General features: G+C 41.4%; 1 protein-coding gene across 29 annotated transcripts in view; it reads right to left on the bottom strand.

The window, feature by feature from the left end:
* MLLT10 (myeloid/lymphoid or mixed-lineage leukemia; translocated to, 10) overlaps positions 272-17,983 on the bottom strand; it is a 243,296-nt gene continuing 225,584 nt past the window's right edge. For 26 of the 29 annotated variants that reach the window (XM_021064945.1, XM_021064928.1, XM_021064922.1 and 23 more), the window contains 8 exons: positions 17,828-17,900; positions 13,720-13,874; positions 11,311-11,499; positions 10,805-10,893; positions 10,308-10,669; positions 9,179-9,275; positions 4,153-4,362; positions 272-2,023 (listed from right to left, as the gene is read on the bottom strand). In XM_021064945.1, the coding sequence (XP_020920604.1) occupies positions 1,979-2,023; positions 4,153-4,362; positions 9,179-9,275; positions 10,308-10,669; positions 10,805-10,893; positions 11,311-11,499; positions 13,720-13,874; positions 17,828-17,900 (1,220 nt within the window). In that variant the 3' untranslated portion in view covers positions 272-1,978. Of the gene's footprint in view, positions 2,024-3,361; positions 3,489-4,152; positions 4,363-9,178; positions 10,670-10,804; positions 10,894-11,310; positions 11,500-13,719; positions 13,875-17,827; positions 17,901-17,983 lie in introns of all 29 variants that reach the window. The other 3 variants (XR_002336389.1, XR_002336388.1, XR_002336387.1) reach the window with 2 other exon arrangements.

Here is a 17,983-nt window from a genome sequence, read left to right on the forward strand (position 1 = left end):
TAAATTAAGTACTGGGGCTGGAATGTACAATTTGATGACTACAGTTAATCTGCTGTACATGGTACAAAGGAAAGTTAAGAGAGTAAATTCTAAGACTTCTTTTCTCATCTCTAGAAAAAACCTTTCTTGTCTGAGATGATGGATACTAACTTATTGTGGCAATCAGTTCACAATATATGCAAGTCAAATTATTAGGCTCTACACTTTAAACTTACACAGTGCTGTATGTCAACTGTAGATTAATAAAACCGGAAGAAAGAATGGCACAGAGTTATAAACATTATTAAATTTTATTAACAAAAACTTTGTACATTTTCTTTAATACATGTGGAATTTTACATCTAAGTAAAATAACAACACATTCAAAATTTACCATTTATACAAATTGTTACAGAATAACAACCAGCGGGTTAAATAAGTAAAATAAACCACACCGATTTTTTTTAATTATCTACAAAACATCTGATTTTCTTTAAAATTCCCCTGAACATATAAAAATAAATTAATTTTACTTTTCAATTAAATCTACCAATTAGAAATATTACAAATCAAAATATCAATGTTATCTTATGAATTTTTCACAATACAAAACAGATTCACAAAACCTTATTTACAGAAATGAGGTAAGAACTGTGCAATGTTTAACCAAGAGACATATTGCAGAATTAACATGTTCTTCCAGCTAAGTACACAGTGGAGGTCTAATTACAGCTGGGTCTTTTCCACTAATAATTCACACATTTAAGAATAGTTCAATGATTACATCCCCAATTGTTTAATTCATACTCTGCCGTACTGTCACACCAGGAGTGAGGCTCCCCAACGTGGAAGGGCTGTAATACAGATTTCACCTGTTTCAGGAACTGTAGTGGCGGGTTTATTGTCTTTTGTTTGCTTGAAATCATTGTCAATAATGGGAAGTTGTCTAACTTAAGAAAAAAAAGAAAATGCTTACCAAATCCACTCGTTTTTCTTGTGACTCATTAGTGGATAAATACCCAGAAACAGTTTTGCCTGAGCTATCTAGAGTGGCATAGAATGTTTTTTAATAAAGGCAGAACCATGGGGAAGGCTGCGGGTGCAACACTGACTACTCCTACTACTTACAAGGACTGACTAGCACAGGCTCAGCCGTCCAGAGCCATTTCAGCACAAGGCAGGTACTAACAGGCACTTGATTCAGGCCAAACCCTACCAGCAGTTTCACTTTGAACTGATCTGGTTCCCCCAGCAGCCTCAGAACTCACTTAACTCAAGGTTTCTTTAAAATATGAGTACGTCTTAACACTAAAGAAAAGGCATTTTAGCAAAAGAAAATTACCTTTAACAGAAGCAGAAATCTGTCATCCTAACTGGATTACCAAAATTGGCCAAATCCCATTAGAAAGGAAATTTTTATAACAAAGATTGCCAAGTCCCAGTGGATGACCTATTTATTTGTAATATTTAACCAACAAAACTCCAGTAGAAGAAATTAGACAGTTCCTTGAAATTTGTTTTAAGATCTGACTCACAGAGCAAGCATACTGTAACCCAAACGAAAGATCACAGTTCATATTCCAACTTGTACAATAAAATCAAATAGTTTATAAATGGTTAACAAGTCTTTAGTTTTGCTATTCACCTCTCCGATTTATAACAAAATTAGTTGTGCACCAACTATATTAAATTTCTCTTAGGTTGATAAACTCATTGCATGTAAATTATTTCATTGACAAAAGTTAGTTATTAAATTTTCTTTCAAAGTTCAAAAAACCTAGGTGAGGGGTAGGGGATAAAGGAATTCCGTTTCAGTGCAACAAAGCAACAAGAAAATCAATCAAAGCCTCACAAGAATGTTCTTGTGGCGATTCACCCTTTGTCGTGCAGCTAGTTTCTTGTTGCATTTCTTCATAGCTGTGGTTGAAGACTGCCAGGGCAGCAGCCAGATGAAGTGCTAGAACAGCAGGATAGGCAATTTCTAGACGTTTCTCAAATGTCAACTTTTCTCTTGAGCAACAGGCCCAGTTTTATCACTAAGTCTCTGCAGTTAAAACAAAATCAGATGCACATGAGCTAAGTCAATTTCTGGCCCACATTTGAGGAAACCCTCTTAACTGAATTTAAAACTGAGATAAAAGGTGGCAGATATAGTTATTCCTTTTTTCTACAAGTCAGCACGGCTACTTCCAGCATAAGCTAAAGGCATGAATTTACTGGTAAACATTCAGTTGGTTTATTTTAAATTCAGCAGCATAAAGGGACAGAAGTGCCCCTCTGAGGGAAGACTCATCAAGAATGAATGTAGCAATCATCCCCCAAACTGACTTTTCCACCACAGTAATAACACAGTGGTAGTGTGGAAAATAAACTAAGAAAGTCACTGGCGTTCCCTCTGTGGCACAGTGGGTTAAGAATCCGACCGCAGTGGCTCGGGTTGCTGCGGAGGCGAGGGTTTGATCCCTGGCCCGGCGCAGTGGGTTAAAGGATCCAGCGCTGCTGCAGCTGCAGTGGGGATTGCAGCTGTGGTCTGGATTCAGTCCTTGGCCCGGGAACTTCCACGTGCCATGAATACAGCCAAAAAAACAATAACACAAAACAAAAAGCAACAACAACTAACGAAGTCATGGGTTCTGATCCCACATGTGCTATCTGTCCTTGGAGCTTTAACCTCTTTGAATCCCCTTTTACTAATCTATTTCTAAAAATGGGGTTACAGCCTATCATTACTTTAAAAGTCGGAACCACACATACTATTGTAGCTAACAAAGATGCCTGCCACATAGCCGGGTACTCATAAATGTTATTTCCCCGCCTTGCTTTTTTCCATTAGTTGATTAATATTGTTTAATGTTTACTTCTGTGTTTTTCCATTAAAAATACATTTCATATTGTATAACTTAGAAAGGTTAGCTTGGAATTAACTCCCTGTTTTTGGCCGTGCCCATGGCACGTGAAAATTCCCCAGGCCAGTGACTGAACCTGTGCCACTGCAGTGACAATGCTATGTCCTTAAAAGCTGCTATGCCACAGGAGAACTCCTTAATTCATTTTATAACACAAGAAAAAAACCCGAGGAAAAAATGGCAACAACAGCAAAAAAAGTTTCTAAATTAATACAGAATCACTGAAATTTCCCATGTCAGCAAACGTAGGTTTGTGATAACAACAGTCTTCACAATCAGAAGTCAGAGGAACAGCAGGGTAAACAAAAAGCACTGAAAAGTTAATGAAAATCAGTAATTATAGTTTAAACAAATTCTTGTTACTAAATACAATCTTAAGTTTCTGAAAATCAAAAGCACAATAAACAGTAAGCTTTCAAAGTAAAGGAAAGAGCAAACACTGTGCCTTGAGCACCATTACTGGCCAAGTCTCCCACCTCATTCTTTCCCTTCTTCCTTTTCCTGACGTCCAGTCTCCATTTTATATCCCAATAGCCTTCCTCTAACAGGGTTCTGCCCTGAACTGGAATTTAGGGGAAACATTTATACGCCAGTAAAGTAGACCTAATTGAAGGGGAGAATTAATAGAAAGAAACAGCCTTAAGATGTGTGCTACTGTTTCTGCATCCATTTTCATTTATCTTAACTTGTAACTGAAAGGGTAAGATGCTATCTATCACTTACATGAAATTAGTAAAGAATTTAAAGTTCATTACAAATGTGATTATGACTTACTTTCTATCTGGTAGAATAACTGGACTCCGCTAAAGTTTACATATTAATTTTATTATAAATATAACTCAGTCTTAGCACTTCCGAGCAAAATAATAAAAATATTACTAAATTATCTAGACTATTTCTATAATTACACAAATTAAAGATTCTCAAAACACCAACTATCATCTTTTGACTGCACTGTCCTGTATCACTTACTGTAACTAAAAATTACTTTCATTTTGAAAAATCGCTGAATTATAAAACAGCCTTCCAACCTTATGTGCAAATTCAAACTGATATATATACTTAGAGGATATACACATTGGCTTAGGTCCTTTGTGTTTACAATATCCAGCTGTTGAAACAACTGGTTTTTAGAAAAAATTATCAGGGGGGTAATATATTTTGAGAGAGAGAGAGAGAGAGAAAGGCTGGAGAGACGGTCATCTCTGATTAACCGATCACACTCATTTCACTACTTCACTAGCCGTAGTAACGCACGGATACTTACTGTCACCTTCTGACTTGCGTTATCGCCATGGATGGTGAGGAATGGGTTGCTGGTGGCTGGGTGAAGCGGGGGCGCCTGCGTGCCTGCCAGCAGGTTGTTGATGGGTATCTGCGTGGGTCCCGGGATCTGCAGCTGCTGGAGGTCAGGCTGGTGGTGCTGCTGGTGGTGGTGCTGCTGCACCAGCTGATACAGAAGGGCCTGGTGCTGCTCCTGAGGGAAGACCACGAGGGGGAAGGTGAGTCCCGGTCACAGGCCCAGTGGTCAGTACAGTCGGCTTTCTCCCTGCTCTTCTTTACTTTGATATTAGGTATTTAAGTGACATCAAAGTCATACCACTAAGAAAGACAACAAAGATCTCTCCTGGAAAAACACGCTGCCCTAGATGACAACCATTGACTGTAAAATGTCAGGATCATCAGAAAATGGCTTTATCTTCAAAATGGGACAAACCAATTGCAGGAGACCCCTATTCAAGTAAGGTTACTCGTGGTAACCAAGGAGACGGGCAACTCAGAGAAGCCACAGTGGTCTGAGTTTGGCTTCAGAATGCACTGCATGGTGGAACCCTCCCATCATTCTGGGAACCTGAGATAACTGCCAAAGTTCTCGTTCGGGCCAACAGAGAGAGTGCTCTCCTCTTGTGGTTATGAGTCTTGAGACATTCCGGGGCGGGGTGGGGGGTTGCCCTTGTGTGGCTTACCCTGGGTTGGGGGCAGGGGGAAATGAGGACATGATTACTGCCAGGGGTCAGGGGAACTTGCGTGAGAGAGAGCGTGGCAGGGTAGGAGTTGGTCAGGGGGGTTCTTACTGGGACAGAGACGCAAGCAGACAAGGGGATCCTCTGTGTGGATTTGGGGTGGGGGGTTCTGGGCAGAGAGAATGCTAGCCAGTGCTAAGGGGCCCCACGGGCACGCACAGCATGGCAGAGGATGAGCAAGGAGCGCTGGAGTGTAGTGAGCAGGACAGAGGCTGGAGAAGGACGAGGGCCTGCAGCGTCAGTTGTGATCTTTGGCAACCTGGCCGAGGACTTCTTGATGGATTCCGTGTGATGTGTCAGGGAGAGAGAGGAGTGAAGGAGTAACTGAAGACCTCTGGCTTGAGCAGCTGGCGGGATGCAGCTGCCTCCGCTGAGGCGGGGAAAGCTGTGAGGAGGACCACAGTTCAGGCCGGACACGTTTTTGCCTGACCTGCCTGTTCAGGTAGCCAAGGGGTGGCCCTGGGTAAGCAGCAGACACAGGAGTTGGACATTCCAGAGCGAGGCCTAGGCTAGAGACATCAGTATCTGCCCAGGACAGGAAGTATTTAAGGCTGTGTGGCTGGAGGAGACCCTGAATTCGAGGACACGCTCAAGTGATGAAGAGGACCCTGGAAAGGAAGCTAAAAAGCAGAACCAGTTAAGTTACTGTGGCATCCTGGAGCTGAGGGAAGAAGGCGTTTCCAGGAGGAAGAAGCTGCTGCCAAGTCAGGTGAGCTGGGAGATGGACACGGGCAGGCTGAGCACCTGCGGCAGCTGGTGGGGAAGGAGAGAGGAGGAGGGCCACTCCAGCCAGGAGGAGAGCTGCCGCTGCCTTGGACAACGCTTGCCCTTGTGAAGTTTGATGTCTGTAAAGGAACAACCTCACCCCTGCCACCCTGGCTGGCAAAGGAACATGTCCAGCTTAAACCACTCAGTCTTTCTGGTCTCTGGGCAACAATCTGCACTAAAAATTCCTTAATCAACCATATTCTAGAAGGGAGACATCTATATGTGCTATTATTAGAGTGAAATCTTAACAGGAAGGACCCCAAATAAACTGAATTTTTCGTATTGGGATGAGGCAATAGATAAGAAAACAAGATCTCATTTTAGTGTAAACACTTATGAATTTATATACAATCTCTGTTTTTTCCTCCCTCTTTTTTGGCTGCCCCGAGGCATATGGAGTTCCTGGGCCAGGGATCCAATTTGAGCTGGAGTTGCAACCTACTGCCACCAATGTGCAACCCTTAACCCACTGCACCAGGCTGGGAATTGAACCCGAGTTCTGGCACTGCAGAGACACTGCCAATCCCACTGCACCACTGTGGGAACTCTATACCACTGTAAGATCAGTGACAGTGAAAATGATGACCCAGAATCAAGACAAACATTTTCAATATGTTTTTGACTAAAGCAAGAAAATAGGTGGATGTATTTTAGAAAAAACTTACAAAGCCCAACTGAATAATAGAGTGTTCTCCTAGCGGTCTAAGCCAGTGAGGTGTGCTCGAGGCATGGGGCTGGGGCAAGGACACCTATTGACCTGCTCTCCCTTTGAGATGACTTGGGTGGTGGTGGGGGGGCACACTGCTGTGCTGGAATGCAAGCCATTCACCCCACAGGGCTCTCAGTGCTCCCCCTTCTCTGAGCTCTCTGCTCCCCACCTTTTCTCTCTCCTCTGACCACAATATCCCTACCTCCCTCAGCTGATTTATTTATTCATTTGTCTTTTTGCCTTTTCATATGGAGGTTCCCAGGCTAGGGTAGGGGTCTGATTGGTGCTGTAGCCACCGACCCCACACCACAGCTCACAGCAATGCCGGATCCTCAACCCACTGAGCAAGGCCAGGGATCGAACCCACCACCTCATGGTTCCTAGTCAGATTCGTTAACCACTGTGCCATGACAGGAACTCCCTCAGCTGACTTAAAAGCCACCGGCAATAAAAAAATTTAAAAAGGGAGTTCCTGGAGTTCCCGTCGTGGCGCAGTGGTTAACGAATCCGACTAGGAACCATGAGGTCGCGGGTTCGGTCCCTGCCCTTGCTCAGTGGGTTAACGATCCGGCGTTGCCGTGAGCTGTGGTGTAGGTCGCAGACGCGGCTCGGATCCCGCGTTGCTGTGGCTCTGGCGTAGGCCGGTGGCTACAGCTCCGATTCGATCCCTAGCCTGGGAACCTCCATATGCCGCGGGAGCGGCCCAAGAAATAGCAACAACAACAACAACAGACAAAAAGAGGCAAAAAGACAAAAAAAAAAAAAAAAAAGGGAGTTCCTGTGAGCTGTGGTGTGGGTCACAGACGCAACTCGGATCCCACGTTGCTGTGGCTGTGGTGTAGGTCGGCGGCTACAGCTCTAATTCGACCCCTAGCCTGGGAAGCTCCATATGCCACGGCCCAAAAGCGGCCCAAGAAATGGCAAAAAGAAAAAAAGAAAGAAAGAAAAAAAAAAAAAAAAGCCACTGGCAGCCTCTCTGCCTTCCTCTCATCCCAGGAGACGCTGCTGGCTGCTACCGCCTGCTACCTCCCTCTCTCTTGCACCAGAAAATTCCCACTGATGTATACAGATGCTGTCATTTTCAAATTGAACAGAAACCGCCCCCTTAGAATATGGCTTTCTGACATTAGCTGCCCACTGCTCTGCTTTTCACAGTAAAATATTGCCCGTACCCCATCTTCCCTTCCTTTCCTCCTGTTTTCTTCTGAACCACTCTATGTGGCTCTTCATTTCTCACCCAAACCGCATTCTCAAAAAGCTCCAGACACCCATATTCAATGGGCAGTTCTTACTTATCCAACCAGAAGCATTTCACTCAGCTGAGTCCTTCCTTTCTTGAAACATCTCTTCACATGGATCCTAGGCCACCTAACTCTGTTTTCCCAACTCACTCCTAACTCAGATTCCCCTCTTCTTCCAGGGTGTCCAGGGCTCAACCCTCAGACACCAGTCTTCATTCCCTCTGACCTCATGGAATCCTGTGAATCTAAACATCACATATGCAGCAAATTCCTACTTCCAGCTGCCTCCTTCCCTCGAACTCAGACTGTGTAACTGCTTAGCACACATCCACCTGAACATCTAAACAGACATCTTAACCTAGTATGTCCATAACAGAACTCCCATTTTCTCTCCAAAACATGGTGACCCTCCCAGTCCTCTGAATCTCAGTGGAAGTCAACATCCACGTGAATGTCTGACAAACCAGTCTTGCCGGTGGTTCACCTGCAAAAGAAACAGGTTTTCCCTACTTCCGTCGTGCTATCTTAAGATCCAAGCACCCCGACCTGGACCACTCCAACAGCATCCTTCTTGTACTTCTGCCACCATCTCTCCTCCCAACACATGCATTATTCCCCACAAGCAGCTAAACTAATCTATTAAAATGTGATTTACTGTCACGGTAAAACTCTCCAATTAATTCTTTAAAATACTCCTGAAAGAAAAAATAAGTACACATGAATGAGATTTTTTTTTTCTTTGTAGGGCCACACCCACGGCATATGGAAGATCCCAGGATAGGGGCTGAATCGGAGCCACAGCTGCCAGCCTATGCCATGGCAACACAGGATCCAAGCTGTGTCGGTGACCTATAGCACAGCTCATGGCAATGCTGGATCCTTAACCCACTGAGTGAGGCCAGGGATCAAACCCACAACCTCGTGGTTCCTAGTCGGCTTCGTTTCCGTTACACCACAACAGGAACTCCAAGATAAATTTAAATTCTGTATCACACACAGCACAATATGTGCCTGCACATCTGCCCACTCCCCTCCTCCCCAGCCCCATCTCATCCTGTGGTCACAAAGCACACGTGCCCAGCTGAGGGCTTGGACAACTGCTCGTGCCTCCAGCTTGAATGCATTTTCTCTCCCATCCCCTGTGTCAGAAAGTCATGCCCCTTCCACTTTTATCCAGGTCTATGCTCAAAAGTTACCTGTTCTGAGGCTGGACTATCCCACCTACAACAGCTCTCTATCCCCTTATCCTGCTTCATCTTCCTTCTCAGTACTCATCACTGCCGACGAGGATGGACTCATCATCCATCCACCCCATCAGAATGACGCTCCATGACAACACGAAGACTTGTTCACCAGAGGCTACAAGAGCCGCACAGCACATGTTCTAATATTTGTCAATGAATCAACACAATGTCACTGCAGGTATCACAGACTACACCATGATGTCATTTTACAAAGTGACCGTGATCGATGCCCACACTGAATTATCTGTTACAGCGTAGATCACTTGCTCCTAAGAAAGATCAAATATTATCAAAAGGAAGAACTTACTGGTGTGAGCTGTTGCGAATTTAACAATTGCTGAAATTGCTGTTGATGAAGAAATATCTGTCTTTGCTGGTCAGAAAGTAATCCTAGTCCTGAGGCACTGAAAAACAATGAAAATTCTTACTTTCTGCTATATGCCTTTAATGCTTTTTTTTTTTAATGTAGAGTGACTTCTCAATTTGACGCTTCATAAGCTAGCAAGTCAAGTTTCTAACCTTAACACTTTCTGAAAACAACAAAGTACAAATTTCTTATTTCTCTCTCTGCACATATATAGGTAACAAGAATTCACACTGTCAGGAAATGTTTTATTTTCCTTCTAACCTAAACCAAGAAGGCAGTAAGTCATTTTACGAAATAGAAATTTACATGTGTTTAGAACATGCACATGTAATAATTTAGTTTTACTTATTCAAGGATAATTTAACCCACACTAAGTAATACCTATTTAAAACAAAGAAAGAATCCAAATACACTACTAATTGATTTGACTTATTAACCTTTTTTTAACAGTCCCAATGACCAGTAAAATTAAGCTCTAATGAAAAGAGAGCCAGTAGAGACAGTTTACTAGTATTCACTTCAAATACATTTTAAATGATTTATTCCTCCAAAGTATGTGCAATAACACATGGCTTTGTCATTCAACTGAAATTCCGGTGCAATGAAACACTAAGTCTCACTCCCTGAAAACTCAAGATAAATGTTTGACCTTCATCTTACACCAAAATCTTTGATTATAAAGCTAACAAGATTACACAGTAGAATTGTAAGAAACCAACACTCATGTGTGATCTCCATTATAATACTACTTCTCAGAATTTGTGATACGTGAAGGCAATATAGAAGGGAATAAGAAAAATTACAATTTAAAACAGACATCACAGATTAAGACTGAAATTTTTAGTACAGAATATATTTAATGCTTTGCTTACTAAAAGTGATTTGTTTTAATTTGAATTACTTAAATTTCAAAAACAAATGGCTCTTGGTACAGTATACTTGGTTTAGTAGGTTTTAATTTTGGAGTACATCTACAAGGAACATAATAAAGCTCCCAGTCTAAAGTGTGAACAGCATTGGTGCCACGCTGGACTAAAAAACCCACAAGCTATTTAAGTAAGTTTCTTACCTGTTAGTCAGTGTAGCTGGCATTGGATGTGTTGCATTAGGTGGTACAGTTGTGTGGGTAAGGGGGGTAGGGTTCTGGGATATTGTGACAGGGGTCTGAATAACCCCATTTAAAGCTCCTACAATGCCATTAATTGCCAGTTGGTTACCTGGCAAAGCTCCAATTATTCCACCCACTCCAGGCACGGCAGGAATGGTGGATGTTACAGTCTGCATTCCACTAGCCAGTGCCCCCACTGTCACACCATTGACCTGCTGAACTCCGCTAACGCCTGGGCCCTGCTGAGCTGGACTCTGCCCAGCAGGAGGTGGAGTAGAAAGAGCCGATGAGCTGCTGGTGCTTTGTCCACTGGAGGTTAAGTCCTAACATAAGACAGAAGAGGAACTAAGCTGTAAACAACACAACAAAACTGTTTAAAATAATTTTATACCATTTAATACAATATACTATTGTCCGGAAGTAAAACGCACAAATAAAACTAACCACACCAAAATTACCTGATTTAATATAGGAAGAGAATTATCAGGTAAAAAGCTGTTTCCTAGATGAGGGCTCTTACTGCTGTTCAAGGAATCAGTAGTAGGAGCTAGAATAAAAAGACAAAAAGAAACCTATTTACCCTATTAAATTATATTATGAGTAAGATTAAAAGCTTGTCTAAAAGCTTACTCTGAAGCCCACATTAAAAATACTTAAATATTAGGTCTTGCTAGTCTTCAGGCCAATTTAAATGGAAAAATCTATATCTCTATTGAATATCATAGCTTTAAATCAATAAAACAATCATTACATATTTAGATTTCATCATTAAATTCTGTACTAAAGAAGTGAGAGCAAATTCAAATTGAACACTTAACAGGATTATTTATGTTCCTCAGAAATAACCTATCATCCACTTTCTACCTCTTCATATAACTTGTGACCAGTTACTATTCACTTACTATGAAAAAGATATTGAAAGTCTATCCTACTTTCCTTAGAGCCACAATAAATCCATACTTACCATTCTGTGCTGAAAATGCATGAATTTGATGAGATGGGCTGGGATTTGTTGTTATTGTTGGAAAAGGCACTGAAAGCTGTGCATTCAATAATTGAAGGCGCTCCTTTTTGGCAGTCAAGTTTTTAATCTGTTCCTCTAATCTTCGATTTTCTACTTGAAGTTGGTGCAATGACTTCAGCATTCCTAAAACTAACAAACATTTGGATGGTTTGCAATAAAGACAAGTTCACACAGAGACTATGTATTTCATGGATTTAGTGTCAATAACTTTAGAAATAAAATGGCAAAGTAGAAATTCGGTAAAGCATTACTAAATGACTAGGTTTTATTCCTAAATTTATGTGTAGATATAAATACACCACTATTTTATAACTATATAAGCATAAAGGGATACTGTTCCTAGATGTACCGTCCAGAAATTAGGCTGCAAACAACACAGTAAAACTGTTTAAAATAATTTTAAACCATTTAATATGGTTGCCACATACCAAAAAAAAAAACCTCACCTGGTTCAGGTAATTTCCATCCTCAAAGAAAGATCATGAGAACATTTTATGTTCGTCAAAATTAAAACTTAAAAATTCAAAGTGCTTGCAATGATTTTTTATTAAAATCATATTTAAAATGATGAAGAATCAAACCAATATCCTTCACCATAATAAAGCACACAAGCGTGGGATGCTTGGTTAAGCTAACTAAGCAAGCCGCTCACTCCAGAAGAGGAACATTGGGAGCCAGCAGCCAGGCCTGCGGATCCACACACCCCCAGCAGGGGGCAGTGTGTGCGCACCACAGCCCCAATCCCTGCTCATCCTCCGCAAAGAGGCTCAGCTTCTGTCCTGCCTCATCACCTCAAAGAGTTCCCACTCCTCCCACAGCTCAGACCTCTCTAGACTGACAGAGAAAGGGATGTGTGATGGTGCAATGATGGACACTTTAAAAGTTCTATGTATTAAAAAGTTGTATTTGTTTAACATGCCCTCAGGGCCTTCAAAAGACACAATTCTACTGGTACAAACACATACGGTCATTTCCCAAGGATTTAACTTTTATCCCTCCTCTTCAAGATCCCACAAAGAAACCCTTAGTGTACTCAAATGAGATGCAATAAGACTAAGCTAAATCTGTCCTCCAGCTATGATGTTTAAAGGATTATCCTGGCATAAATTTCCTCACAATTAGCATTTTTGGTCAGAGCACCATTCATAAAAATACCAATTTATGGCACCTGTCTAATAACAAGCAAAATATATTGTTTTGTTTTTAAAAGTAAAGCAGTAAAGCTTAAACTCTCAAGTGATAAAACACACACACACACACACACACACACACACACACAATTATTTCCCTCAAATACATATCCTTAACACTAGACTACTTCTCTAGCTAACACCACCTGAAGTAATTGTTTGTTTGTTTGTTTATTTATTTTTCCTTTTCTAGGGCAACTCCTGCGGTATATGGAGGTTTCCAGGCTAGGGGTCGAATTGGAGCTGTAGCCGCCGGCCTATGCCAGAGCCACAGTAACGCGGGATCCGAGCTGTGTCTGTGACCTACACCACAGCTCACGGCAGCAATGCCAGATCCTCAACCCACTGAGCAAGGCCAGGGATCGAACCTGCCACCTCATGGTTCCTAGTCGGATTCGTTAACCACTGCGCCACGACGGGAGCTCCTGATGTAATAGTTTTTTAGTTTTGGCATTTTACCCCTGGCCCTCTCTAATACTTAAAATTGTAAAGATACTAAAAATACGTATGTGTAATATATACGATATAACTTAGCAAGTAAATGACAGAGTGTATATACATATAAATTATATGTGTAATTTATTATTATTCTTTCTCATCCTAATTACAAAATAGAGTTGGCCATACCTAAGGCATTTTAAAAAATAAATTTTCCAGGTGAGCAAATAAGCTAAAAGAAGCTATAACTCATGTATTTTGGTAAAATTTAAAAACTGATTAAAACAAAGGACAATAGAGAAACAAAGTATAATGTTCAATAATTATAAACAGTAGCAAGAGCCAGTGAAGTCTACGAGCCAGGCAATGTTCTTTACATCTTTGACGTCGTTCAACTCTCAAAACAACACTGTTATATAGGTACATGATTATTCCCACTCTACACCTGGAAAACTAAAGCACACTGACTTTAAGAAACTTGCCCAAGAGCACAGTGTTAACAACAGGTAAAAACAGGATTCCAGTTCGAGCAGTAAAACTTGCAGCATTTGTTCTATTAAGCCAATACATCACACTCTCTCACCGTATTACACAAAACGTGTATCAATGTTTCAATGCTACTCTTAATGAAGTGTGATTCTACATCTATCCACCTATCTGCTTTTTCATTCATCCATCCGTCTACTGATCTTTCTTTAAAAGACAAGAAGAGAATACTTACTGTCACTAGGGGTGCCCTGTTCTAGTAAAAACTGTTGTCCTTCACTCCACTGCCTCTCCAGAAGCTGCTCTATGCTGGCTGCTACTGGAGGCAGGTTTTCCAAACCGCTGTTGCCCGGTTGATCATAGCGGATCTGTAAGCTGCTTACCGGGGATCTGTTGGAAACATTAATCCTCAGGTTAAACAGAAGGAAGACCCTTTAAAGGAGGTGCATTCACATTTCTCATCTTATACTGACCCTTCACCTGTACAAGTTTTCTAGCACCTGGCTGCCTATGCTAGAACAATAAAACCATAACCAACCCTAAAATTTAGTAATTACCATCCTTTTTCCTCAAATGGTAAAAATCAAGGGATTTATTTTATTTATTTATTTACTTATTGTCTTTTTAGGGCCACACCCAAGGCATATGGAGGTTCCCAAGCTAGGGGTCGAACTAGAGCTGTCACTGCTGGCCTACGCCACAGCCACAGCCACAGCCACACCAGATCAGAGCAGCTTCTGCAACCTACACCACAGCTCACAGCAACGCTGGATCCTTAACCCACTGAGCGGGGCCAGGGATCAAACCTGCGTCCTCATGGATACTAGTCAGATTCGTTTCTGCTGAGCCACGACGGGAACTCCTCAAGGGAATCCTGGCCATACTCAATAATTAAAAATGACTAGAAAATATAAACACATCACCAATAATCTGAAATGGGCTGTAAAGTAACTTGCTTCGGCTTTATAAGACAAAAGGGAGAAAGACAAAATTAGAAAGATTTACACTGCATAATTATAATTATGTAGAGAGTATTTTAACTTACAACCACAAAATATCTAATATCAGTACAAGGAATATTTAACAATTTTGAAGGAATCTTTTGTTATAAAATAAAAAATATTTATTTTCAAGTATTTTCAGTAGTAGGGAACATCATCAAGACAAAGCAATTTTTATTTGAGCCCTTTACACAAATTTTTTCTAAAATGTCTTAGATTGGTACTTGAAATAACAACTCTTTCAAAACAAAAACTGCTTACATTAAGATGAACACTGTATTTTCTCTCATCCACTCTTTGTTATAAATTAGTAAATGTGGCAATTTTTGGTCTCCAGCCTCCGCACTAACCTAATACATTCGTAAAGGGCTTCAGAGTTTCCAAAGTGTTTCCACATAATTATCTCCTATGATCTTTACCACAAGCCTAGTGAGAAGTCAAAACCTGCCTTGCTGGCTCCATTTCTATCTGAGGAAACGAGATGGGGCATTAATGACTTGTCCAAAGACATGAGGCTGCTAAGTGACAGAGCTGGGTGAGCACTCTGCCATGGCCCTAACACACTTCTCCGCAAAAATCTCTTTAAATAAGTTAAACAAATGAGGCTTTTTATTCCATATGTAAACATCGTGTGCTACATATAGTGTATGTGCTGCATCCTTTTCCAAAGAGTACATTATTGTCAGGATAATTTAGGCCATTACAGTTCAGGCTGATTTTTAAAGAGAAATATAAAGACGGAAATATGTGCTAAAAATAGGTCAGTGCCATTTAGTGTGTTAAATCCCATTCAGCTAATGAAACACAAAGAACTATATACATAATACAAAATAGCACTAAGGAACCTTGAGTAATTTCTGGGTAGCTTGTATGATATTAAGGGGAACACAGAGCTGCTTTCTCCACTAAACATGAGCCAAAAAACCCATAAACTTTCTTCTTTCAAAAAAACAATACAACAGCACAGAGGTAACAGAGCACAAATTACATATTGGTCAGATGGTGTTATCTTTGCGTACTTCGTATTCCTAGTTTTAAAAGAAGAATATTTAATTTTCTGTAGGTTTAAATTAGGAAAAATAATAATAGTATTATTTTTCATTCACCTAGGAACGGTACAGGAAAGTCACTACTGACACACCACTAGCAAATAGCAAAATTAAAGGTTACTGGACAAATTGCTCTAATGTTAAAGACATTCTCGCAGTTCCTGTCGTGGTGCAGTGGTTAACGAATCCAACTAGGAACCATGAGGTTGCAGGTTCGGTCCCTGGCCTTGCTCAGTGGGTTAAGGATCCGGCGTTGCCGTGAGCTGTGGTATAGGTTGCAGACGCAGCTCGATCCTGCGTTGCTGCGGCTCTGGCATAGGCCAGGGGCTACAGCTCCAATTCGACCGCTAGCCTGGGAACCTCCATATGCCGCGGGAGCAGCCCAAAGAAATAGCAAAAAGACAAAAAAAAAAAAAAAAAAGACATTCCCAAAGGTACCAGCAACAGAGCAACACTGATATTCATGGCAGTCACCACATAAAATTTTTAATTTTTAATATAATTTTTAAATTCCCAAAGTTGAAAACAGATTCTTTTTTGTTGTTGTTGTCTTTTTACCTTTTCTAGGGCCACTTCCCACGGCATATGGAGGTTCCCAGGCTAGGGGTCGAAGTGGAGCTGTAGCTGCCGGCCTATGCCAGAGCCACAGCAACGTGGGATTCGAGCTGTGTCTGCAACCTACACCGTAGCTCACAGCAATGCTGGATCCTTAACCCACTGAGCAAGGCCAGGGATTGAACCTGCAACTTTATGGTTCCTAGTTGGATTCGTTAATAACCACTGCGCCACGACGGGAACTCCAAAAACAGATTCTTGAATGGGCTTCATTCTCTTTCTGCTCCATTCTCACCCAATCTAATACCATGCTTGAGGCAGTTTACAAAATTAGAAGACAGAAAATAAACTAAAAAAAGGTATAGAAGTTGAGAGTGAAATAAGATTAATAAAAAGATAGGAGTTCCTGTCTTGGTACAGCAGAAACAAATCTGACTAGGAACCATGAGGTTGTGAGTTCGATTCCTGGCTTCGCTCAGTGGGTTATGAATCTGGCATTGCCATGAGCTGTGTGGTGTAGGTTGCAGACATGGCTCAGATCCCGAGCTGCTGTGGCTGTGGCGTAGGCCAGCAGCTGTAGCTCCGATTAGACCCCTAGCCTGGGAACCTCCATATGCCACAGGTATGGCCCTAAAAATATAAAAAAACAAAACAAGACAAAAAAGATAGCCATAGCCTAAAGTTCCATTCTGCTCCATAAGTGACTCAGTAATCCCCACTACTCTTCCCGTATCAAGAGGAGAAGACGTGAGGCACATAGACTGTGCTCAGAGAATTTCAACCCTCTCAATCGAACTCTGGCTAATGTCCAGCTAGAAAGAATAACCGCACATAAATGATATATCAATACATGGTTTACGAACTCTTTCATATAATACCTAAGATAATACCACAGAACAATGTAATATATATTTGCTATACCTTACTTCAAACAATTTTTTCCTCTTTTGGCTGCCTCCAGGGCATATGGAGTTACTGTGCCAGGGATCAGATCCAAGCCACAGTTTCAACTCGTATTGCACCTGCGGCAACAGCGGATCTCTTAACCAAACTGTGCCAGGCAGGGGACTGAACCTCCAGCCCAGTGCTCCAGAAGATACCACGGACCCTGTTGTACCACAGCAGGGACTCCTCAAACAATTTTTTTTTGGCCCTACCCATGCAAAGTTCCCAGACCAGGTCTAGAAACCAGACCACAACAGTGACCAGAGCCACAGCAGTGACAGCACCAGATCCTTAACCCACTGAACCACCATGGAACGCCCTGCTTCAAACAATTTTAAAATCTAGAGGAATTTTAGAGATAAGCTACAAGAGCTTAATTTACTGAATTAGAAACTAGAGACTAAAAGATTACTTGCATTGCCCCCCAACAGAGCTAAAATTGGAACCCAAAGCCGAAAGCCTGGAGTCTACAGCCTTAAGAGACTTTATGCCTGTTATATGACCGAAAGTAATTATCCAAATTAATGCATTAATTGTACTAAATAGCAGCTAAATATACGCTAGAGCTTAAAATAATTAGAAACCCAAGAAAAGGTGTGTCTTTCACAACGCTTACGAATCTAACCGTATGTTTAAATTAATATTCAAATTAATTTAAAACCACTTTTCTTGACTGTCCAGACACGCCTCTTATCTACAGAATGCTTTTATAGCCTCACAAATATACTGTTATGAGATAAAGGAGTTTCCAAATGTTTCCTCTGCAGTACTCTGCAGTGCAAATAACGCTTACCTTGGTGAGAGACTTCCTCGGGGTGAGCTTCCTCTGCCAACAAGGCTGCGGCTATTGTCTCCAAGATCTTGATCTGCAGTGTAAATATTTCATAGCTGATAAAGCGACTCTCACTAGATAAGAGGTTTTAAGCTTTTGCCCTGTTTTTTTCTAGAA

The sequence above is a fragment of the Sus scrofa genome, chromosome 10 (assembly GCF_000003025.6).
Source record: "Sus scrofa isolate TJ Tabasco breed Duroc chromosome 10, Sscrofa11.1, whole genome shotgun sequence".
Classification (NCBI taxonomy): domain Eukaryota; kingdom Metazoa; phylum Chordata; class Mammalia; order Artiodactyla; family Suidae; genus Sus; species Sus scrofa.